At 40.3% G+C, this 25,664-nt stretch overlaps 1 protein-coding gene across 1 annotated transcript in view; it reads left to right on the top strand.

The window, feature by feature from the left end:
* NKAIN3 (sodium/potassium transporting ATPase interacting 3) overlaps positions 1 to 25,664 on the top strand; it is a 611,467-nt gene that overhangs the window by 581,506 nt on the left and 4,297 nt on the right. The window contains exons 6-7 of the mRNA XM_040487717.1: positions 18,698 to 18,767; positions 23,540 to 23,701. Of these exons, the coding sequence (XP_040343651.1) occupies positions 18,698 to 18,767; positions 23,540 to 23,675 (206 nt within the window). The 3' untranslated portion in view covers positions 23,676 to 23,701. The remainder of the gene's footprint in view (positions 1 to 18,697; positions 18,768 to 23,539; positions 23,702 to 25,664) is intronic.

The following is a 25,664-nucleotide window of genomic DNA, read 5'->3' as shown; positions in this document are numbered from 1 at the left end:
AGTTTTGCCAGGCAATCCCATCCTTTGAACAGCACTTACTTTACCAATTAAAAATTATTTTGAATATCGTTACGCAAATTAAGCGCACTGCCAACACAGATACAGGTAACAGATTTTGAGTTAGTACTTACCCTGGCTAGTTTTGGAGTAATGACTTCTCATTAAATCCTTAAAATGTTAACTTGCCATCCCTGGTAAATAGCCCACTGTTAACACTAAAGCATTTTAAGTAAGATCAGACAATAAAACAGAAGCATTTTAAAGTAAGACCAAAGAATAAAACAGACGTTTATCCCTTTTAGATAACAAAAGGGCACGTGATATTCTCAAGAGCTATATTCATGGACCAAATATTTAATGGAAATCTGATTTTGTAATTCTTTTAAAGAAGTTTCATACAAGTAACCAACAATAAAAGGTATATAAGGAACACTCATCTTCATGTGCTTTTACTAAGTAGTTTATTGACTAAGGAAGAAAGTAATTTACTGTTCCTTCTGGGAGCAACATTTGGAACTGGAATCTAAGTGAGGTATTTGGGAATATTCATATAACTTGGATGCCAGCATGAAAATAAAGTAGGGGAGAAGTTAAAAGAATTTGTTTTTCCTCCTGAGTTGTATGAGGTGCAAAGTAAATTAATTCTAAATTATACCTAACCAGCCTTTGAACTTTTTCCACACTTGTCCTCATAGAAGGAAACGGGATCTCTCTCTCTCCCTGTCTCTCTCTGTCTCACTCACTCTTTCTCTCTGTCTCATTTGCTCTTGCGTTTGCTCTCTCTCTTTGATTGCAAGAACACAAAGTCTAGATTAGAGTTAATGGTGTATCCAGAGAACAGCTTTCTTTGCCACATATATAGTTCCATCAACTGCAAAGCTTGTAACATTCCCCAACCCTTACTCATTGAATAGCACCTTCACAAGTTTTGTCATAGCTTGTGTGAGAAACTGGCCAGCTGCTCACTAAACCCATTTGTTGGTTTTTCTCCTGAAACAGGGCTGGACTGCATTTCCCAGCCTTCGTGCAGTTAGATGTCCCATGAAATTGAATTCTAGATCATGGAAGGTGAATAGAAGAGGTATGCCCACTTCTAGGCCTGGCCCCTAAACACCTTCTACATGTGGTTCTCCATGTTCTCCCCCTTTCTACCTATTAGCTACAGAGAAGCACAGAAGCTTTGGAAGCCACCATGTTTAAAATGGTGCTGCTACAGTGTTGAAGGCACCTGGGTCACCGAGTCATTGCTTGGAGGAGAGTTGACCAAGCAGATTGAGGACAGGGTGATAAGTGCCTTTGAAGCACGAGGCACTGAGAAGCACCCAAGAGGGTGTGATCAGGAAAGGGTTCCCAGAGGTGGAGACCCTGAAGTAGAAACAGGCAGGAATTCTGCCACCAAACGGGGGGTAGAACAATTTGTGTATTCTCCAAAGTGCCCGTGCCTCCTACGTGCCTGGGAAGGTCTCCTGGAGGAGACGGCACTGAAGGAGAAGGAGAAGATAAAGGATATGGATAAGAAGGAACCTGTGAGGTGAGTGGCCAGGAGAAGAACATTCCTGGCAGGTGGAGGAACAAATGCATAGGGAGTCACTTCCTAGAAGAGGCCTCTGACCGAAACAAAGGCCTTGACTTCAGGCCTAGCTTCATATTGGATGCTCTGGAAGGTCAAAAGGCAATCAGCACGTCCCTGGCCTGCTGACTGTCAAAAGACTAGTGAATTAAAAGGCAGATTGTATCAGGGACTTAGTTTTAAACCCTGCAGGGGCGCCTGGGTGGCGCAGTCGGTTAAGCGTCCGACTTCAGCCAGGTCACGATCTCGCGGTCTGTGAGTTTGAGCCCCGCGTCAGGCTCTGGGCTGATGGCTCAGAGCCTGGATCCTGTTTCCGATTCTGTGTCTCCCTCTCTCTCTGCCCCTCCCCCGTTCATGCTCTGTCTCTCTCTGTCCCAAAAATAAATAAACGTTGAAAAAAAAAAATTTTTTTTAAACCCTGCATCGAGAGGGAAGGCTATGTGGAAATGATGAAAACCATACCTTTTTTTTTTTTTTTTTTACATGTTGGGAGCAAAAATAACACACAGCCTGACTTAAGTTTTGTTTCCTTTTCTTTTATTCTATATTTGCCTCATTTTCTATTTATTCACCTACATGTTTACTTGGAAAAGTAAATTAAATCTGGGTGGGTTTTTTTTTCATTATTTAAGGAAAACAAAGGTGTCATATTGACTGTTTTCTTTTTGAGACAACAAAGATGCAAGAAAACAGGTGAAAGCCAAAGTTTCCTTAGTATTTTGTCACTGTACGTTTCCTGATGTCCATGAGGGAAGATTTTCAGCAAATTCTATTTATATCGATTCAGGGTTTAAAATCACTGTGCTATTTATTAGAGTGGCAACGTTTTTAAAACCTGGGTTTTCTTAAGTTCAAAAGACTACATAGAACTTTCACTATCCCATTTATAAACCTACTGAGTTTTAATAATGCCTTTTGGGGAAATTATTTTTATATTTATAGTGGTAAAATACATAATATAAAATTAACCGTTTGAACATCTTTAAGTGTACAATTAAGTGGCATAAAATACATTCACAATGTTGTATAACCATCACCTGTATCGATTTCCAGAACTTTTTCATTGTATCAAGAGGAGCTGTGTCCCCATAAATAATAACTCTTCATCTCCCTTTCCCCCCAGCCTCTGATAACCTCTCTTCTGTCTCTTTGTATTTACCTAGTCTAGGTACCTCATATACATAGAATCTTACAGTATTTGTTCTTTTGTGTCTGACTTATTTCATTTACCACGTGTTCAAGGTCTATCCATATTGTAACTTGTATCAGAATTTCATTTTTGTGTAAGGCTAAATAATATTCCATTGGACTTCAATTACTACTTGATCTACTTATATTTAGTAGTCTAAATTCCTTTAAATGATTTGTTCCATATACAATTTGAACTAAAGCCCTTTACATATTAAACCTGCATTCATGAATCCATTGTAATTATCATTCTTTTTTGTAATTATCATTCTTTGCAAGTCCTTCAAATATTCATCCTGATAAACAAAACTCACTAGTTTTTAAACTATTCCAGCAAATCTATAAGTCTAATAAAATAAGCTTATGCATATATTGAATCTCAAATTTTCTTAAATATTACACAAATTTTTGCAGCAACGTGGATGGAACTGGAGAGTGTTATGCTAAGTGAAATAAGTCAGGCAGAGAAAGACAGATACCATATGTTTTCACTCATATGTAGATCCTGAGAAACTCAACAGAAGACCAGGGAGGAGGAAAAGGGTGGGGGGGAGTTACAGAGAGGGAAGGAGGCAAACCATAAGAGACTCTTAAATATTGAGAATAAACTGAGGGTTGGTGGGGGACAGCGAGGAGGGGAAAGTGGGTGATGGACATTGAGGAGGGTACCTGTTGGGATGAGCACTGGGTTTTGTATGGAAGCCAATTTGACAATAAATTTCATATTAAAAAACATATATTACACAGATTTAATAAAGTTTTCCCATGTCTTTCAACCTAAAATCACAAGTGTAAAATTAATTAGCCAATTCAAAACTTGAATTTGTTTTACAGGGGGAATCTGCCAGACCTAACATGATCTGTCTGATTATGTTAAGAACCAAAGATTTTCATACCAAATAAACACCGACTATCCCAATGATTACAATATCCTGATCTATACTTCATAAAAGGGTTTTAAAACATTGAAGTTGGCTTCTTTTCCTCTCTCTGTAGTCAGTTCCTAGTATTGGAAATGCATTTCTCCAATGAATGAGTATCTCAAACAATTTGAATTTGCTACATGCTGAGAGACTGTCAGCTGCCAAGCAGGACCTAAATTCCACTAATGGATATATTATTTTTTAATGTTGGTAGAACAAGAGGAGGTCTTATCCCCATACCCTTTAAATGTGATTAGCTTAGCAGCCCACAACACTAGGACTCATGACATTAGATTTCAGTAGACAGAAGACTTTACTCTTATTAAGAGTCTCTTCCTCACAAATTCTTTAAACATTTTAATGTCTTTCCATATGACTCGAGAGACACTCCATGTACTTCTCCATGTACTGACATTCCATGTACTTCTTCCAACCATATAACATGATAGAATTCCATGTTCACTTTATATTCTTGGTAGGCTGCCAATCCTTGTAGACATTTAAATATTTTTTATTGGATTCTGCAATTCTCTCATATCTCTTCTTGTTCCAAGGTCACTGACCTGTCAAGATCCGAAAGTATTCATAGTACAGACTCAGCATATTATCGTTTAATTTTAAAGCTTAAATAAAGTTAAATAGCTAATTCTTTATTGATTCATTCATTCAAGAAACAGTTATTGAAAGACTTGTGTGTTAGGCCACAAGGATACATAGATAAATAAGACTTGGTTCCTTTCCTGAGAGGTTTTATATTCCAATAAGTGAGCCAGACATGTAAATAATTACAGAAGAGTCAAGTACAGATAACGATCTGTATAAAGTGAATCACATGCACAGAAAAAAACAAGCAGCGGCTAATTGTGTCTCAGGGCACCAAGCATGGCTCAGAGCATGGGAACACAGTCTTCTACGAAGAGTATTACATCACCAGGAAGGGCACAAAGAAAATGCATTTTAAATACTGGGAAATATATGTCAAAAAAAGCTTGGGACAACCATGGAATATTCAAGAAGGCCTGGGAAAAGACTGAATTACCCCAGAAGTGATAAGTGATTGGGTGTGTTCAGTTCACCAAGTGAATGGTGGGCTTGGCTTTGAGGGACCCTGGATTCCGTCTTATTTTGTATTTTGTATTTTGTGTTATGTATTTCGGCACTCATAAAGAAAACTAACATTTATAAGGCACTCTGTGGCAAATAAATTACTTTTCTCACAGCAAGAAATGACTGGCCCAGAAGGCTGCCTACTCCAAGCTGTGCGTGCATGCACGCACACACGCACACACACGCACCAGGAAATGAGGGAATTGATATCTTGTCACATCTGTACCTACTCAGGTCACACCAGTTGGGATTTTCTGGTGGATGATGTGGGTCAATAAATGGATTTAATCTTGGGAAGAATATGATCAGATTCAATTTTCTTTGAACAGTAATTCAAAGAAAGAGAAAAGGGTTTATAAAAGAGATCTCAGGAGAAATGGCATTTTTTTGGATAGAGACTCTTAGGACAAGGAGAACCAAAAGTAATAATAGAAGCCATTAAAAAAAATAATACTATTCAAAATTGTAGACACAGACAATAAAAAAGAATTCTAGACAGACATTAAAGTGAACAGGTATTTGTGACTTGATTGGCTACATTCTTTTTTTTTTTTTTTGACGTTTATTTACTTTTGAGAGACAGAGCATGAGTGGGGGAGGGGCAGAGAGAGAGAGAGAGAGACACAGAATCTGAAGTAGGCTCCAGGCTCTGAGCTGTCAGCACAGAGCCCGATGCGGGGCTTGAACCCATGAACCCTGAGATCATGACCTGGGCCAAAGTCGGATGCCTAACCAACTGAGCCGCCCAGGCACCCCTTGATTAGCTAGATTTAGATGAGAATGACAAATACAGACTGGGGGAAAAACTGGATAACTAAGGAAAAGATTAATTACCTGGGAAAAAGTTATAACTGTTTAGACAAATTCTTAGAACTGTTTTTAGTCCTTACATTTTTGAGCATTAGTTTTCCTCTCAGCCATTCCATTCTGCTTTATTGGCCCCAAAGAGGTTTTAGAAATTCATTATTCCATTAAATATTACCTACTCCTAGAAAATTTTCAAGTGGGAAGCAACTGTCAGCACTGTTTATGGGAACATCTGATTCTAGAGATCTGGACCCAGGAAAACAACAGAAGCTGGAAAGGCAGCCAAAGAAAAATAAAAAGGATGGTGTTTTCAGGATTCTTTTTTATCTTGTTTTCCCTAGAGTAAAAGGTTCCTCTGAACAAGCCCAGCAGTATAGTGACATAGCGGCCATCAGCCACCAGTGATTCTGAACAGATAGTATTTGAAAAACCACAAAAATTGAAAGGGCCTTCAGTAGAGCCAGACTGTGGTTGAAAACAGTGAGCAGCCGTTGCGTCCAATTACTGAGCTACTGATGAAGATTAACCGAAGGGGTAACAGTAACCTGTGATGGCAAAACAGAGCGCAACCTGTGTGGCTTTGAAAGCGCTGAGTAACTTTAAAAAGAATAGAAAATGTGCTATTAAAGATGAAGCCTAAAGTAAGAAAGGGGGAAAAAATTATGTACTTTCTTTCAAAATATGAGAAAAACAAACTATAAAAAGTGTGTGTGTGTGTGTGTGTGTGTGTGTGTGTGTGTGTTGAGGGGGTAGGATAGTGGAAGCAGGTACGTTACGGGCATCTTTACAAAGGTGATACAACTCTTGCAACTCAGAGCGAGGAGAGAAGCTGCAGTCCTAGACGATTACTATCAAAGCACCCTGTAGGGACACTGCAACCAAGTTCCCCCGTGGAAGATTCAAAGACAAAATGCTAAAGACGGTCCTTGGGATCCTTGCAGAACAACTAGAATATGCATCTAAAGGAATAATGCCGAAAACATTAGGAAGAAGTCACTTTGTGCGTTTTGCATTTTGTAGATATATTTACAAAGAATCCCATGGAATGATTTGAAATGCCAAGAAAAAAACAGAGCTCTCCCCCCCCAAGGTTTGGGCTACTGTGGGGAAAAAGGAGGAGAGAATAAAAGCAATGCCAGTCAAAAGCCAAACAAATAGTGATGGAGGTTGTCACGTGTGTACTGGGTGGGTCCTGGGCCCTGGATCTACACTCCTGGACGACTTATCACCAGCGCTGCAGAGAGGGAGCGCTACGCTCCCATGGCAGTTAACTCCACAAGTTCTACTTCCGCTGAGCGTTATTTTCTTTCTTGCTCCATGTCTTTATGTGAGGAAGCTTAACTTTTCCAGAATAATTTAAAAAATGCTCATAAAAGGTGGAATCTCAGGCTTCAAAGTGTGGCAGACCAACCAATTTTCCCTCCTCCAAAGTAGCTACTCTTTCTAAATATGAGAAAATCAAACTAAACTCCAAATCCAATGCAAGTTCCTCAAGGACAGACATTCTTATGGAGAATAGGGGAAAGAGAATGTAGGAATTCTCACAAATCATTGTTATCTTAAGTTACACAAAGCTTCTGGAATTTCAGAAATCAATAGTTGATGGGAATGTATCATGAGAACAAGATAAATATGCAAATAATATCTATAGCAACCTACCGTTTGCTGCATGATTTTCCCGTGCCAGCCCTCCAAGGCCATTAGCTCATCTCGGGCAACCACACTGAGGTGGTCATTGTTTTCTAGATGCCCTGAGAATTTCCTCAACTCACTACTAATCTGTAAGAAGCAGAACTTAGGTTTGACCTAGACATTTCAAGTGCCAAAGTCCATGTGCTTTCCAACATGCAATTGCGCTTTTCTTTCCAACAAGGATAACAAGTAAATTCTTCATAATTTGGTAAAGAAAGAGACATTGCTCACTCACTAGATTAAAACCAGAACATTCATATTTAAATATTGAGTGAGAATATAAATTACTTGCACACTGTGGAGAAAAATAATGGGCTAACCTATTAAAATTTAAGTGGATACAGGGAGTCATATATAATGTAACACACCCAATGATCTTGCTCCAAATCAATTGTCTGCTTTTATTTAGCACAGGACACTCAATATGCAAAATTTATCATTAAAATAACAGAATTTCAAGATCCAATTCAAATACTACAAAATTAGGAAAACAAACTTCTTCTCTACCTCACCCCCAAAACGACGTGACAAAAATGTGACTTTCTTCATTGTCACCAAACCAGACTTAGCGTTTCTTCCTCATGGTAGGCACGTCCAAGAAAACTCAGCCATTTCAGTGATTTCTCTGGCACATCAGACAGGAGGTCAGGGAGGGCTGTCCTCCCAGCAGGGATTCTGAGGTCAAGGTTGATGTGGTGCTGCCAGCTGTGAGGGGCAGGGCTGGGCATCCACTGAACTGTTCGCTGATCCCACTGTGCCAACCAGATCTCGCTCTTGGCTGTCCGCCACAGGGGAGCCTGGGACTCTAGATCAACTTCCTGAGCACAGTAACTTCTGCTTCCCTTATGTCTGCCGTATCTTCCACACAAAAGTCTCTTGTAGCCAAGCCTCACTCAGAACCATGGAGAGAGGAGACGTGAAATTCCAACTTAGAAAAATTGACGTGTTACAAATCATGACCGTAATAAAACTGAGGCATTACTCTTTTGAATGTATCCCATGGAATCTAAATGGCATAGCAATTTAATGCCATAATCATCCATTTAAAAAGTACCTAAATAATTAACAGTTGGAATTTTAAGTTGTGCCAGTTTCTTTTGGAACTTGGACCTCCATTCCACTTGACCCATAGAATGCTGTCTTAATGTAATATGTTTATTCTTAATTTTTTTTCTTATTCTATCATATATCTCTACAATGAAAACTTATCTATACCTGGCAATTTTATTTTCAATGGATGTTATCTTTTTAGGAATAAAAGTTCTCAATTTGTATAGTCCAGTTATCAATCTTAACCCCAAAATTAGGACATTTGATGGTTTGTCCTCCTTTAAGATTGTCTTAACTCATCTTGAGTCTTTGCCTTTTCATATACATTTTAGAGTCAGCATCTTCATTAAACTGCTGAAAGTTTTATTGAGTTTGCTTTGAATCTGTAGATTAGTTGATCCACAGATCAAATGATATCTTTATAGCATTGAGTTTTACAATCCATGAATGTTTTCTATTCTTCCATTTGTTTAAGACACCTTTAGTTTCTTTCAATATGTTTTGTTGTGCTCAGTGTAAAGGACTTGCAGATCGGTTTAGATTTAGTCCCATAAATAAAAATTTAATTTTTTCCTGTGACCAGATTTTAAGTGTCAAAGTTTGTCTTTGGATGAGGTTTTGCTTACAGTTATTGGCCACCAACATGACTGAGGAAACATAAATGTATTCATCAATATATTCATCAATATGTACAATATGTTTACATTTGCTCAGTAATGTTGATAGCCAATAATTGCAACTATAACCCTATCCAAAGAAATACTTAAACATAAAATGAAACATTTAATGGAAGAGTACCTCTTAATGAAACAAATGGAGTGTGTTTGGTTTTTTTTTTCCAATTAGTTCGTGTATTCATGGATGAGTATTAGTTACTGCTAGGATGAGATAGGCTACCTCAGGTACTTTCAATATTTGATGCTAGTGTTGTAATTATAGAAACCTTGTTTACAGGAAAAAAATATGAGAATGGAAGGAATTTAATTACAGCAGTGTCTCTCAATTCTTTTGATTCCTTTCTTCCCCAAATATTTTTGAAGGATACCTTTTACCAGGCACTGTTTTAGGAACTGAGGATATAGCAGTGAACAAAATCAGACAAGATCAGACAAAAATTCTTATCCCATAAAGTTTAAATTGTAGTGAGGGAGTCAGAAAACAAATAAGATTTTTTTTAATTGAAACATATAATACAGCATGGTAAACAGTGATAAGCACAACAGAGAAAATAAAGCAGGGAAGAAGGAAGGTGGAGAGGAGTGAAATTATAGGTAAAGTGCCTGAGATATATGTTAAAAAGTACCCAGTGATCTAGTACCGAAAATTATTGTTAAAGTACTAAAATTTATTACAAGATTGTTTGAAAGCAAAAACTTAGAGCCATTGTCATTAGTAGCTATTACTCCATCATCATGTGAAATTATACCTGCCATTTTGTTTAGTGACCTAGAGTATGATACCCTCCAGGATAGTGCACCAAGATAAGATTCCTGATGGCTGAGATAAATACCTTTCGTAGCAAAGTGGAAAGAAGACAATTATGGAGGAGGATGAGGGAACCAAGAAAACCAGAATGACTGCAGGTACTTTCTCAGGACACATACATTTTGGAACTAAAGCTCTTGGAATGACCACCGGAAACTACAGAGCGTTTGTAGAGTCCCTACATCTGCCCAAGGCATGCTGGAGTCTACTGGTCTCTTACTGCTTTCCCTCCCCCTCCCTAGGACAAGGAGGCTGGAAGTCCTGGACATACTTGGAGATGCTTCCAGACCCTCCAGCATCTCCCCCTGACCGCTCCCAGTGTTTTCCAGACCAAGTTGCCAGCAGTGACAATGAGCTCTATCAGTTCTCCGTGCCCGTACCTGAGACAGAGGGGGACAAGACAGGCGAGAAGAGTCTATTATTCTACATGGCTATTTCCAGACAGGAAGAGGGAAAAATGGTGAAAAGCTCTAATCTGGACAGCACCACCTCTAACACTGAGGACACTGCCTTTCCGGCCGGGGGCCGACTTATCCTTGAGCATCTCAGGGGTCCCGTATGCTTCCCTTTTTGAGTTAAGTGTGCTTTCTGAAAAGTTTCAAGAAATTCTGAACTTCCTGCACCCTGAAGAGAACAACAATGAATAGCTACCAAGCTTGCATTTGGGTGTCATCGGTCTGTTCGAAGGGCTCTTAAGGTGCATAAAGCTGTTTGGGGCAGGGAGCAGCACAGCCCCAGCCACCCTCTCGGCATCAGCAGCGCACCCATCGAGGCACCCCCGCAGCCGCTTGGTGTGCCATGAGCAGGCCGGCCGCGGCCTGAGATTCTGCACAGAGCAACGTGCCCTCTGCAAGCTCGGGGTCTTCAGACAGGGGACGGCGGAGGAGCGATGCTTCAAAGCAGCTCATGCCCTAGGAGCCCAGAGTTTCATTGCCAGCTACCTCCGAAACAACTGGTCTTTCCTAAAAGCCCTCGTTAGCCGTGGGGTGCCGCAAAATCTTATCTGTGTGAACTCAGTTGGTGTCAAGCCTCTACCCTGGCTTTTCTCTTATGAATTCATATCGCAGAACACGTAAACCACAATTCAAGAGTCCCAAATATTTGTACTTTTTAAGGCCTTAAATGCTCCCTTACGACCTGTAAAATCGTACTTGTAAAATCAATGCTTATTAGAACAGTCTAGGGACTGAGTCTAGGGCTCAGTCGGTTTAGCCTCCCACTTCAACTCAGGCCATGCTCTCCTGGTTGGTGATTTCAAGCCCCGCGTCCGGCTCTGTGCTGACAGCTCTGTGCCCTTCCCCCGCTAGTGCTCTGTGTCTGTCTCTCAAAAAGGAATAAACGTTAAAAATAATAATAATAATAATAAAAAGAACAGTCCATGGCACAAAAACAGACACATAGACCAATGGAATAGAATAGAAACCCCAGAACTAGACCCACAAACGTATGGCCAACTCATCTTTGACAAAGCAGGAAAGAACATCCAATGGAAAAAAGACAGTCTCTTTAACAAATGGTGCTGGGAGAACTGGACAGCAACATGCAGAAGGTTGAAACTAGACCACTTTCTCACACCATTCACAAAAATAAACTCAAAATGGATAAAGGACCTGAATGTGAGACAGGAAACCATCAAAACCTTAGAGGAGAAAGCAGGAAAAGACCTCTCTGACCTCAGCCGTAGCAATCTCTTACTCGACAACATCCCCAAAGGCAAGGGAATTAAAAGCAAAAGTGAATTACTGGGACCTTATGAAGATAAAAAGCTTCTGCACAGCAAAGGAAACAACCAACAAAACTAAAAGGCAACCAACGGAATGGGAAAAGATATTTGCAAATGACATATCGGACAAAGGGCTAGTATCCAAAATCTATAAAGAGCTCACCAAACTCCACACCCGAAAAGCAAATAACCCAGTGAAGAAATGGGCAGAAAACATGAATAGACACTTCTCTAAAGAAGACATCCGGATGGCCAACAGGCACATGAAAAGATGTGCAGCGTCGCTCCTTATCAGGGAAATACAAATCAAAACCACACTCAGGTATCACCTCACGCCAGTCCGAGTGGCCAAAATGAACAAATCAGGAGACTCTAGATGCTGGAGAGGATGTGGAGAAACGGGAACCCTCTTGCACTGTTGGTGGGAATGCAAATTGGTGCAGCCGCTCTGGAAAGCAGTGTGGAGGTTCCTCAGAAAATTAAAAATAGACCTACCCTATGACCCAGCAATAGCACTGCTGGGAATTTATCCAAGGGACACAGGAGTACTGATGCATAGGGGCACTTGTACCCCAATGTTCATAGCAGCACTCTCAACAATAGCCAAATTATGGAAAGAGCCTAAATGTCCATCAACTGATGAATGGATAAAGAAATTGTGGTTTATATACACAATGGAATACTATGTGGCAATGAGAAAAAATGAAATATGGCCTTTTGTAGCAACGTGGATGGAACTGGAGAGTGGGATGCTAAGTGAAATAAGCCATACAGAGAAAGACAGATACCATATGGTTTCACTCTTATGTGGATCCTGAGAAACTTAACAGGAACCCATGGGGGAGAGGAAGGAAAAAAAAAAAAAAAGAGGTTAGAGTGGGAGAGAGCCAAAGCATAAGAGACTGTTGAGAACTGAGAACAAACTAAGGGTTGATGGGGGGTGGGAGGGAGGAGAGGGTGGGTGATGGGTATTGAGGAGGGCACCTTTTGGGATGAGCACTGGGTGTTGTATGGAAACCAATTTGACAATAAATTTCATATATAAATAAAAAAATAAAAATAATAATAATAATAAAAAGAACAGTCCAATACCTAAGTAGAAGGAACAGTGATAGACCAGGAAGCAAGTTCAGAATAAATGTGTGTTAATTGGTCCTCATCTTCCGGAGTCTTTTCATTTCTCTGAGCTAAGGGCTTTGTGGCAGGAGCTCGGTGTTTCTCGAGTCAGTGACAAGGCAGCATGCTGCTTAGCTGGATCAGAAACAAAACACCTACATTCTAGTAATTGCTTGACGAATATAGTTAAATTTTCTCCATGTTTATTTATTTATTTTGAGAGAGTGACAGAGAGCTTGAGTGGAGGAGGGACAGAGAAAGAGACACAGAACGCAAAGTAGGCTCCAGGCTCTGAGCTGTCAGCACGGAGCCCGACGCGGGGCTCGAACCCACCAACGGTGGGATCATGACCTGAGCCGAAGTCAGACGCTTAACCGACTGAGCCACCCAGGCGCCCCACTTGGTGTGTATAGTTCCACCTGGGACATTAAATGATAGCCTGAGCTCTCACTGGAAATGGCATTGCCTGAGGTGTATATTTATACAAATGTGCTGCTTCGGGTGTATCAACTTAATCAGGTTTGCAATGTCCGAGTCAGGTTGCAAGTAACATAATTTCTTCCAAGAAGTTACTTGGCTGTGCTGATGGAAGTTAGCACAAGAAATACATTTCAAAGGGCTGCAAACAATGGGGTTTTCTGGCTGCGGGCTCTCCCTGTGGGATCTTTTATAGTAACACCTCGGTTTCCCAGAACGGGTGAAGGAAGCAGCGCTCTGCATAGCTGACTTTTCTGGACAGCTGCTGCCAACTCTTAATTGTGCTGATTTTTTGTTCTACACTTCAAGACTTTAATTATACCGAGTATAGAGAATTCAACTTAATTGTCCTTGAGGTCACCCAGCAAGCGGTTCCCCCAACACCCACCCCTTGTCTCCCCGTGCTTCCTTCTGTCTCTCCCAACTCTTCCCTGGCCACTGTTCTGCCAAAGACCCCCAAGTGGTGTTCTCACTGGAATAACTCCAGATTTCATGGATGCTTCCTTTCGAATCCTCTTTTCTTCATACCTCTGAAAGTCTATGCCTTTTTTGTTCCTTCTCATGTTTTGTTGACATTCATCTTATTTCTCCTGGAGAAATTCCTTCATTAAGCATCTTCTCACATCTCTCTCCTTAGAGTGAATTTTAAAATACATAGTTGCTTTACTTTATTAATCATATAATATGACTCCCTTACTGAGAACTTAAAAGCCCAAGGTCTTTCCTACTGAATTGTTTTTAAGTCTTTAGTTAGGTTATCTTTTAAAAACATTTTCTTCATTTTTAAAAAGCATTTGACATCATTAGGGGAAAAAAATAAGCTTTAAGAATCTATAAACTTGGGGCACTTGAGTGGCTCAGTTGGTTAAACATCCGACTTTGGCTCAGGTTGTGATCTCAAGATCCGTGATTTTGAGCCCGGCATCAGGCTCTGTGCTGACCTCTCAGAGCCTGGAGCCTGGTTGGGATTATGTGTCTTCCTCTCTCTGCAACCCCCCCCCAAAATAAATAAGCAAGAAAAAATTAAAAAAAAAAAGAATCTATAAACTCACCTTCAATTTATGCTCCAATTTACTCCTTCACTTGAACTATCTTCCCACTCTGGCCAATGGCAAGTATTGCTATATCCATCAAAAACTAATTTTTTATATAGGAACGTCATCATCTCATGGACTTGTAGGCTTCTGTTGCCCAAAACCCATACTGCTGCATTTTTTTTTTATTTTTTTTTTTTAATTTTTTTTTCAACGTTTTTATTTATTTTTGGGACAGAGAGAGACAGAGCATGAACGGGGGAGGGGCAGAGAGAGAGGGAGACACAGAATCGGAAGCAGGCTCCAGGCTCCGAGCCATCAGCCCAGAGCCTGACGCGGGGCTCGAACTCACGGACCGCGAGATCGTGACCTGGCTGAAGTCGGACGCTTAACCGACTGCGCCACCCAGGCGCCCCTGCTGCATTTTATCCATAAAGGATTCTTGATGGTTTTAATTTCTTACATACCTACTTTTCAGTGATTGTTCCTTACATTTTCTTGTACTCTTGTCTCGTTCAGAAGCTTGATAATTTGAATTTTACCAATATGTAATATTTAAATTTAGAGATTTGAAAATTTTACCTCACACTAGAGTTCTGATGTGCAGAGAAAGGGTCCACTGGGATGACCATGTGTCCTGATCTGGTTGAAACAGCCCCTGTTTACATAGGTTGTCCTGGCATCCTATCTTGCTTAGGCTTTGTCTTAATTTTTTTTGCTTTTCAAGTGAAATATTGTCAGTAGCAACTGTATTAGGATAATCTGGGATGGGTGAACTGATAGCACCTCAAGCGTCTGCCATTAAGTCTCCTCAAGATGTGTGAGATACAAGAGCAATGAGTCGAATTCTTTTAATATGTGGTTAAGTGTGTAAGAAAACCACCACCACCACCACCCCCGTCTTCTCCCCAAATCTTTACAGATATCGTGTACCTAGGACCTTTCTTCCAAGGACAGCGTGCAGATCCATCAATGATTAAAAAGATAGGTGCTTGGGCAGGAGTAGCAGATACGGCTAATTCCTTTCAGTGCCGGTGGAGGTGAGCAAGGACTGGAGGCTGCCAGCAGCTCAGTGCACCAGCCCATAGCTGCTACAGAGGGTCGGCACAGGGCCCCCAGAAGTTGAGGTGATGGGCTGTCTCCAGCAGTGGAAGAAACAATTCCCAAGGAGCCAAAATACCAACATGTTATCAGTTCCTCAGATGCTGTCAGCGGAAAACCAATTAATTTGCTTTCAAATAGCATTTTATTTTTTTTAATCCAATTCATAGAATTGAAGAAAGGTTTTTAAATATTCATTCCGTCCAAGCTAACATGTAGGGTGTTGCTTTCAATGGTACGGTAATTCAGTTAAGTAAATATTAAGGATAAAATTATTCGTTTTGTGATAATCATACAAATGGTGGAGCACAATATTGTGGGTTTTTTAAAGCGTAGTATTCATATTAAATTAAGAAATTTGTGAAGCAGAAACATATTTGGAATTCAGGCTCACAGGTAATTTGTAATTGCCTCCCAATGACGCTACAGTGATATACCAATGAAAAGAGAAACTCTAGTTTTCAAATTTTCTATGTATACAGATGTGTACGTAGAATATATAAGATATATATTATATTTGCATACATACACGCCTTAGGGTAGATAAGCTAGAATATTTTTTCACTATTTGGATGTTATGAATCATGCTGTTATAAATATTTGTGTACACACTTTTGTGTGGACATATATTTTCATTTCTCTTGGGTATGTACCTAGGAGTAGAGTTACTGGGTCATATGGTAACTCCGCTTAAACATTTTAGGAACTGATTGTTTTGCAAAGTGACGGCACCATTTTGCATCTGACCAGCGGTGTATGAGGGTTCAGATTTCTCTACACCATCACCAACATTTGTTATTATCTGATGTTTTTATTCTAGCCATCTTTGTGGGTATAACGTAGTATCTCCTTGTGATTTTGATTTGCATTTACCTGAAAACATTTTGCTAATGAGGTTGATGTTGAAAACAAACAAAAAAACCTTCAGAATGACAGAATACATTTTCTGCCTTTGCTTCTCTTTATCCTTCAGAGTTAGGAACATTTCATCCTTTAAAGAAGTACTTTGTAAATCAATCTAATTTTCCTATATTAGTTGTGAGCATTTTTATAAATGGGTCTTCTACATTTTAGTTGCACTTCATTCAAGATCAGTCGGAAATTTTAAATTGAATCATTCAACAAATGAAGCACCACAAAAGTCATCCTTTGAAGCTTTTAGTAAATGGCAGTAATTGAGAGCTTATAAAAAGGAGAACATTGAAATTTATGCTCATGAAAGGAAGAGAACTGGGCAAATTAAATAATGAGAGCTCAAATGTTATGCAAGATTTAATTTTTCAATTTTAGAATTTCCTCTTGAAATATCTAGACTTGAGAAAAGACTCTTTTGACAGAGCTCCTATTTTTAATTGAGGAAATTTATATTCTGCACCAGAATGAAAAGAAGCTGATTTGTGAGAGGGCCTAAAAATTGTGCAGCATTTATATGGGATTTTAAAAAATCATAAATAGATACAATTTATATTTTATTGTCTTATAAGATGTTTGGCAAAGATACACTAAATGGAGGTAAAATAACAGTACCTGGGAAAGTACTGTAAATAACATTACACATATCCACTCTTTGGCAAACTTGCTTGGAGATTATCAGCACCTTATATGGAGACTATTTCCGTAGTTAAAAATACTATGATTTACAGAATCGATTAAGGTATCAACAATTTCAACTTTACTAACAAAAAAAAAATTGTGAATAAGACTGTATATAAATTTATAAAAATAATAAAACCAGATTGAAAAAATATATATTGTATGTATATTCTGGTGATCTGGTCTATTGGAGACAGAGATGGCTAAGGAGCAGATTCACAGCAGTTCCTGAATTTATACCAAAAATAATGATTCTGTGAATATTACATTTTAATGTTCAAATGATCAATATAAAAAAGTTTTCTTTTTATTTTGCTTTAAAGTATACAGATATATGCTCTTTATTTTTATAAAAAAAGTTTATTTTGTATTTAATTTTTCAATTGAATCCTTTTATTCACAAATGTATATATTTGTAATTTTAACACCCTCTTTAAATTTGAGAAGTGCCTTATAAATCATATCTTCATTCAACTTTTAATCAGGGTGGTTTTCCTTCTAATTTGCCACCCATTGGTCAGCAAGATGAGGGAGTGGATGTTTGATCAAATATCTAACCTGATAAAAACGAAGTCCAATCTGACCATTTAAATGGTCCCTAGTCACTGCCTACACTTTCTGGGAAAATCTTTCCAGTGTCTCTCAGCCGGACTCCTCCTTCACTGTTTCTCTCCCTAACATGGTGTCCAGGCAACTTATATGACCTGGTAGGAAAAGGATGAGCCTCAGGCTCCTCTAGTCTCTGTGGGGATTATCTTGGAGTAATGGTAATTACAATGGCCCTTGCCACCTGGTTGTTGTGTACCCCCACAGGACCCCAAAGTTCATGTCTACACAGTGATCTGGTGAAGCTTTGATTGACCCAGACTTCCCTCAGCTTCTTCAATGGGGGAAAAAGGATACAGCAAGTCAGAAACTGACAAGAGTGACTACAGCTAGAGTAGGTCAAGGCTTCACTAGAACTTCTAAGCTAAGTCATCCATCTTGAAATCACAGGTTACTGAAATGTCTGTCTTGAGCTGAAGATACGATATAATATTTTCATACTGTGTACCTACACACACACGCACTTGCCAGGAGTTCAGAGTTCCTGTATGACTGTGTACCTGTTAATGTTACAGTGCCATAATATAACCAAAGCAGGAGGTAAAGTAATTAAAATTTTTAATAGACTACCAAAAAAGGGGGGAGAAGAAGATTAGGCATGGACATTAGGATTAGAAAAGAAAGACGGAAACTGTCATCAAAACAGAAATTAGAACGAATGTCACCAAGAACAGTGATTCTATACAGACGGTGAGACAAGCACCATGCTACCACAGAAGAGATGAAACCTTTGCAAAAAGCAGATGTCCGTTTGTCAAAGATGGCCTGAGGACAAAAGGCATGGGCATAGATTATGCGACTTCTCAAAGGTCTTTCTAATGATGCGATAAATATTCTTAAGAAAAAAATTGGATTCTGGCAACAAGACAAGAGGTATATCTTTTGATATATAGGGGGAAAGGGCATATCCGTATGCCTAAGGACAAACACATTATTTAAAATCTAATGTTATTTAATGCTACTTCATTTTTCACGAAAGTCAATAACAACTTTGATTTTCCAGTCCTTACGATCCCAAGCTCTTTATGTGTTTCTTAAAATTTCCCTATTTTTTGACCATTGATCTTGTTTTTAGCAGTCTTTTATATTGAACACATATTTTTCCATTTGTGGTAGACAGATTTTTTTTGTTAATATTATTTTTATGTGTTCTACTTTAAACACCTAGTGTTCTGTGTGTTTTCATTTCCACATTTATTCACATCGGGCTGTGTTGTATTTGCAGTTGATTTCATAGGTGGACTTGATGCACGCTCCTACTTCCAGGATCATGTTGAGTTAAAGCCTGTTAACCTGTAAGTAAAGGTGTGATGAGATGGAAAATATTAATCGTTCTAACTTGGTCAAAACTAACCAAATCTGAAATAATTTGGACCTGCTACTACTAATCATTGGTTTAATTTTCCACTCATATTTAAAACACACCTTTTACATGTAACCCAACATCATCATTGTTGTTATTCATCCCAAAAAGAATTTGAAATAGGTAACGTGGTTTATGTTTCCAAAATGGGATTTTTATTCAGCTTTTCTTATCAGAGGGTTGATAGCTAAATTGGAAATAAAAAGGATAATGTAGTCTACAGAAGAAAAACTAGATATGTATTTGGGGGCCACATAACAGAGAAAAGGGGAGAAAGATTGGGTTAGAATCCAGGCTCTGTGTGTGTGCTCTCAGGGGCCTTCCTTGACACCTCTGAGACTTGGTTCTCCCACCTGTGATATGGTTTCAGAGGCAGAGGAGGGAAGATGGATTCAATGGGATAAGGTAGGTATAGTATATGTATAGCTTGTACCTAGTACTTAAGTGTGCCTAGTACTCAAATGTGCCTAGTACTCAAAATGGGGTAAGGTATGTATAGTATATGTAAAGTTACCTATGATTGTGCCTAGTACTCAAATATTTGACTAACTCTCCCTAAAGGACATGGAAGGAAGTCAACAAGTACAACAAAAAGCACCTTAAACGGGACAGGTTTCAGTTGAGTATAAGGAAGGTATCATGGTCACCTGACTGAAAAAATACTGGAAAGCAAGAAAATAGATACAGTGACTCCATTCCTAGAAAACTCTAAGTAGCAAGTAGACAGCTGTATAAAATAATAGCTATCATGTACCAAGCACTTGGCATTGTCTCACTCTATCCTCATGGAAATACTGTAAGGTACTCATGAATAGTCCCACTTCATAAAAAGGGAAACAGAGGTACACAGAGGTTAGACAAATTCCCCCAAATCCCACTAGTAGTAAGGGGTGGAGCTGAGATCATTTCTGAATGATAAGCAATCACCATGCCTGATATTGTGGACTTGGTCAGATGACCTTCTATTCTTTCAGCCCAATGTTCTTCAGTTCCATGGTGATAAAGGAAATTATGTACAACAGCCACTGGAGACCAAAGCCAAAGACATGATAAGAAACACACATGAACGCCTTCCTCTGCTTTGCCACAGTGGTTTCATATCTGCAATCCCCCACCCCCAGCCCTGAGAAGCCTGCACCGGCCCCTCCACCTCTCCAGGTTGAATTAATTTTATTCTGGGAGAATGATCTAAAGGAAACATAGCTCACAAGCCACACAAATCAGCACTGTGCCTGTCACATGATGGATGTTTAAATAAATGTTGGTTTCTTAAAGCAAATCCAATTTGGAAAATCATTCACCCTATATAACACTCTGGGACGAAGCAGTCACCACCTCATTACTCATGCTACTGAACGCTGGTAAATGATGTGCTCCAAAAGTTGATATTTGTAGATCTGGGGAACTTGGCAGGGATTGTGACAATAATAGAGATGATCACTGCATTGGAAGTGAGAGGAGAATGGAAACAATGCCTAGCAGGGGCTAGGAGAGTGTAATATACATTTGATATGTAATAAAGAAGGTGATGAATGATTTATTTCATCTCCACTATGAAAAAAATAACTCAGCAGAGAAATTGCACGATGAAAAATGTTGGTCAGATGTAAGAAAGATCTTTCTATTAAGGAAGGTTATTACAATTACAATTGATTGATGTTGGTAATGGAATCTCCTTTCTTGAATGGCATGTGCATCCATGTACTTCACAGTGTTCTCTGGCCTGGCCCAAAGGCAAGTGACTGCCATCTATGCTCCCTGAAGTCTCTCCCGTTTCTGTGAATCAAGAACACATAAAATGTACCTGTGAGATGACCTGAAAAGCTTTGATCAACTCTGCTGCCTCCTCAAAGGGTTTTCTCAACTACCCTGTTCACTGATGAACTCTCACACCTTTTTAGCTGAATGCAGCATAAACTACAGGCTACAGAAAGCAATAGAACAAGTTTCTGCTTTGACAGATTATGCATATTACTGTTAGATGAATATGGAAAGCCTTTCAACTATGAAGGGAGCAAGAATCTGAAAGATCAAACTACACCTGAATTAAAATCACTGTGCATGAACAATTTAAGAGGTCAGTATGTGTGCTCCCCACTGTATGTAAATATTGCAGTTTATCCAGTTAGCATTAGTCCGCCTGCTTGATTTCTTTTAACAAGGCCATTATGTTGGACTTTGTTGTGGCCGGCTCGGTGATGCCATATCACCACCCAGCAACAGGTTGGAGAAAAAGCCAGTCTTCTGTATAAGTTGTCAGAGAAGGGAGAGAATGCTGGTTTTTAACTTTTGTTAAGGCTCTTTAGTCTCCATGGAGTACTAAGCCAGGTGTTATGAGGAGGCCACTTCATTAGGGGACTTCATTAAGGGAATCAGGAGATTCCTGAGCATATTCACAGGTACAGGGATATAGAAGGGTGGCTTTCAACTCTAGGAGGGTAGTTACAAGCAGACAGCCCATTCACAGGTAACACTGTCTGTTTGTACAGGAAGTCTTCATTCTCGTGTTTGATTATGTCATTGCTCATCATCATAAAATGTACCTTTCCTGTGCCCACAGTCAAATTGTGTGTGAATGTGTGTGTTGGGGATAATGTGATAGGGGAAATTATTTTACATATGGAGTCAGTCTTCCGTGCTTTGTCTCCTTTCAAAAGAATGATACCAAGCTATCAAGAAGGCCTGATTAAGTAAATTAGTTTTATTTACAACTATTTATTACAATATGTGTCCACAGTCCCTGTGGTAGACACCAGAAATGGAAAGACTAGCAATATTTGAGCATTGACCTCCAGCAGCCAATGATCTAGGAGAGGAGACCTACATAGAAATAAGGAGATGCAAAACAGTGTCCCCGAATTAATTTTTTTGCAGAAGCAAGAATGCTTACTTCTCACTTGCAGGGAGATCAACCAAGAGATAATACCCGAGCTGACTTAGGAAAGAAAATGAGGAGGCAATCAAAAGCAGAAGAAGAGAATGACTGTTCCGTGTATGGAGGCTAATTCGCTTGGCCATTCTACAGCGGATGAAGCTGAAATTCAAGACTGCCCAATCTTCTGTCTGGCATAGTTGTCACCTAAACTGAGCAAGCCTATGAGGAAGCAGATGTTTAAGTAGAGCAGGAATCTTGATAACTCCTGGCGGGGATGCCCCCAGATCCTCCACAGCCACTGCTCCGCCATCTAAACAGTATCACTCCTTACACCTAAAGCTACAGAGATGCCAGCCATAAAAAAGAATGAGATCCTGCCATTTGCAACAACGTGGATGGACCTAGAGGGTATAATGCTAAGTGAAATAAGTCAGACAAAGAAAGACAAATACCATATGATGTCACTCATATGTGTAATTTAAGAAACAAATGAACAAAGAAAAAAAGACAAAAAAAAAAAAACACAAAAAACCCTGCTCAAATACAGAGAACAAACTGATGGCTACCAGAGGGGAGGTTGGTGGACGGATGGGTGATGTAGGTGAAGGGGAATAAGAGCACACTTATGATGAGCACTGAGAAATGTATGGAATTGTCGAATCACCACATTGTGTACCAGAAGCTAATATAACACTGTATGTTCATTATACTGGAATTTTTTTTAAAAGCTATACAGATGAATGAAATTCTCACTGTCTGTTCCTACTATCCAGTGAAACCACAGCCAAGGGAAGGAGCTTGACGAATCAGTGGGGAAGACCCTATTGATCTTGCCTCTAGTCTGGCAAGATGTGTAGAATAAGTAGGAGCTCCCTGGCATATTCCCCCCTTCCCCCTGTCCCCGCCAGGGAGCAGGACAGGGTCTGCGAACCTTGCGCCAGTGAAATACCACTAAAAAATCAAATATTTAAAAATTTGAAAGCTATAGAGATGCTTTCAGTGGTTGTTGTCTGGATCTGCCTTGGAAATATGTGACACACAGGTCAGGGGTAGCCCGTGTTGGGGTCCGTGATCTTGCCACAGCCATCAGTGAGAGGCTGTAGCTCTCAACCTGAGTACAGCCTAGGTCTCTGCCAGGACCTCCTCCATCACTGCCACCACCTTTAACAAGGAGAAAAAAGCTCTTGTCATTGGAGCAGAGAGCCTTGTGGTCAGTGGTGGCTTTGAAGGGCACACCTACAGAGCGGCTTACGTCGGGGCTGCAGCTACCGCCAAGGGTAGAGGGCTAATAAAAGCAGATTTACCTCTCAGGAAGAAAAATCGCTTGGCCAAAACCCATGCAGCTATGAAAGAGATATGGAATTTCAGGGAACATCCTAGTGAGCAACTAAATTAAAGTGTGTTGAAATCAAAATGGTTAGCGACTGCGTAGTGGGAAAATTAAGTTCTATGTAGCAGTAATTCTTCAGATAGAAATAATTAGACCAAGGCAGTTTGTCAAAGAAAGACAGCAGTGGAATTTCAGAACTGAGTTCCACCACAGAGATAGAGATCTGATGACGTTAGGAATTCCCATGAGGAAGATGCCCCGAGACTGCCATTAAGAAAGACTTGATGAAAAAGCTTCTTCCCCCGCGTTCAGCCAGTCTTTCCTTAAGGTTTCCAAATGAGAACTTGACTTTTCTCTGGTATCTTGACTTGCCTGATTGCCTTGGCTGGAGGCTAATTTTTCTTCACAAAAAATGTCACATGCTACGTGGCCACTGCTGATCGAGTGTCGACTGTTGCAACTCGGTATGAGAAGACAGACGAGCTAACTCCCTTTTCAGGCGGGCTCTGAGGTCAGCGCCCACCTGTACCTTCACTGCCTGGTCTCTGCCTCTAATGGCCCAGGCCCAGAGGAAAACGACCTCTGATGACCGGCTGCCAGACAGATGGGGGTGGCCCTCCACTGCTCTTCCCTAAGAAGAGCTGCTTCTATCAGCATCCCGGTAAGTTGGAGCCAGACCATTCTGCATTTGCAACCCCTAGATTAAGAACCATCTAAGAAGACAAGACACGTGTGTGTGTGTGTGTGTGTGTGTGTGTGTGTGTGTGTGTGTGTGGCAGGCAGGGAGGTAAGAATGATTTGCTTTCAAACCTTGGTTTAAAAACCAGTAGCCACCAGCGATGTATTAGTAAACTGAAGCTGGAGGAACCCAGAGTCTACAACCTGCATTTACCCCATCACGCCTCTATTTCTTGGCCAAGTACCTAAAGACTAATAAAATGGTAACTTTCTGTCTTTATCTCATTGTCCTTTGTCCTTGACTGGCCCTCACATGTCCATATTTCTCTCTCTATGCTGGCTGTCCCCTGTGGCATGCAGAACCATGTGTCTGGAATCTGCTCAGACTGGGGGCTGCTCGCTTTTCCCATGACTGATTGTGAAGTCCTGGTGCCTGAGGGCTTCCCTCAGTCCCTGGAAGTGGTGGGCACTTACGCGGGCGTCAACTCTCCAGGGCAGGGTCAAGAGCGTAGAGCACAACAAACGTCAGGCACTCAGCGCCTTCTTAGTTGTCCGAGAAGAGAGCCGGGCTTCCCCACATGCCTGCATCACTTAGCACCAAGGGGCAGTGTTTAGGGGCTTGCTGCTTTTTCTCTCCTTGGGGTGCCTTTCCTTTGTCACTCGCATTAATAACTTTTTGATCCATCATAGGAAACGACTATTTCATTTTAGGGGCAATGTAAGAACACACCCTAATGTGTAGCCACTTGACCATGGAGCAGTGAAATGGCTGTGCTTCTAGGGTTCAGACTCATCACTATGCTAGTCGGTTCATGCACTGACTGGCTAGGAAGGAACAATGCCACCAACAGTGCAGCCAGGCAACGCAAAAGACAGTCTGCCATGACCGTGACCGATGGTCAGCCATCTCCCCTGTGTCTCACAGGGATCGCCAAGACCTTCTCATTTGACCTGTGACCTCACTCACTGCCCCCAGAACCTTGTGGAACCTGGTTCTCCACTGCCTTGTGAAGCACATGAAGGCTTTTCCAAAATGAAAAAAACTCACATCAGAATGGTACCCTCCAGGGAAACTGTCAATTCCTGTCTTTGCCAGAACTCTCAGGAATCTTCTCAGTACTTGCCATGGATATTAACAGCAAGGAAAGAGATTTACCCATGGAGACATGGAGCACACCCCCAAATTAATCAACATAAGTAAAAATAACTTCATTTTGCCTGTTTCCAAAAGAAAATATCCTCTGATACTAAAATTAAATGCAACATGGGGTGCCTGGGTGACTCAGTCGGATAAGTGTCTGACTTCATCTCACATCATGATCTCACAGTTTGTGAGTTCAAGCCCCGTGTTGGGCTCTGTGCTGACAGCTTAGAGCCTGGAGCCTGCTTCGGATTCTGTGCTTCCCTGTCTCTCTCTGCCCCTCCCCTGCTCATGCTCTGTCTCTCTCTCCTTCAAAAGCAAATAAACATTAAAAATTTTAAAATTAAATGCAATGCAATGAACATACACCAAATTTCATGTTAAAAACATACTTTGTTTTCCTTCATATTCATATCAAGAAACACTTACAATCCCATGTAATGACAAGTTCTGGAAAGAAACAAGATACAAGAAAGAAAGTAGAATACACAGATGAGAGCACAGGCATATCACGCACACACACACACACACACACACACACACACACACACACACATCTCAGAAGTGATACAGAGAGACAGAAAACCAATAGAAAAAGATACAATGACAGGCCTCTCAGAAGACACACTTTGAAATAACATCACTACCTTGCTACTTGATTTCATTCTGCCTGGAAGGTAGGTACCCTCAGATAACTACTAACATCTGAAGAAAAAAATAAAGATATGATCTTAAGGTTCCCAAAACTCAAATTGTTCTACTCAAACTCATTGATCAATCATAGCATCATTAAAAGAGTGACAAC

Source organism: Herpailurus yagouaroundi, unplaced genomic scaffold (genome assembly GCF_014898765.1).
Source record: "Herpailurus yagouaroundi ecotype Mexico unplaced genomic scaffold, PumYag 165, whole genome shotgun sequence".
Classification (NCBI taxonomy): Eukaryota; Metazoa; Chordata; class Mammalia; order Carnivora; family Felidae; genus Herpailurus; species Herpailurus yagouaroundi.
This window is presented reverse-complemented; position numbering and strand designations above follow the sequence as displayed.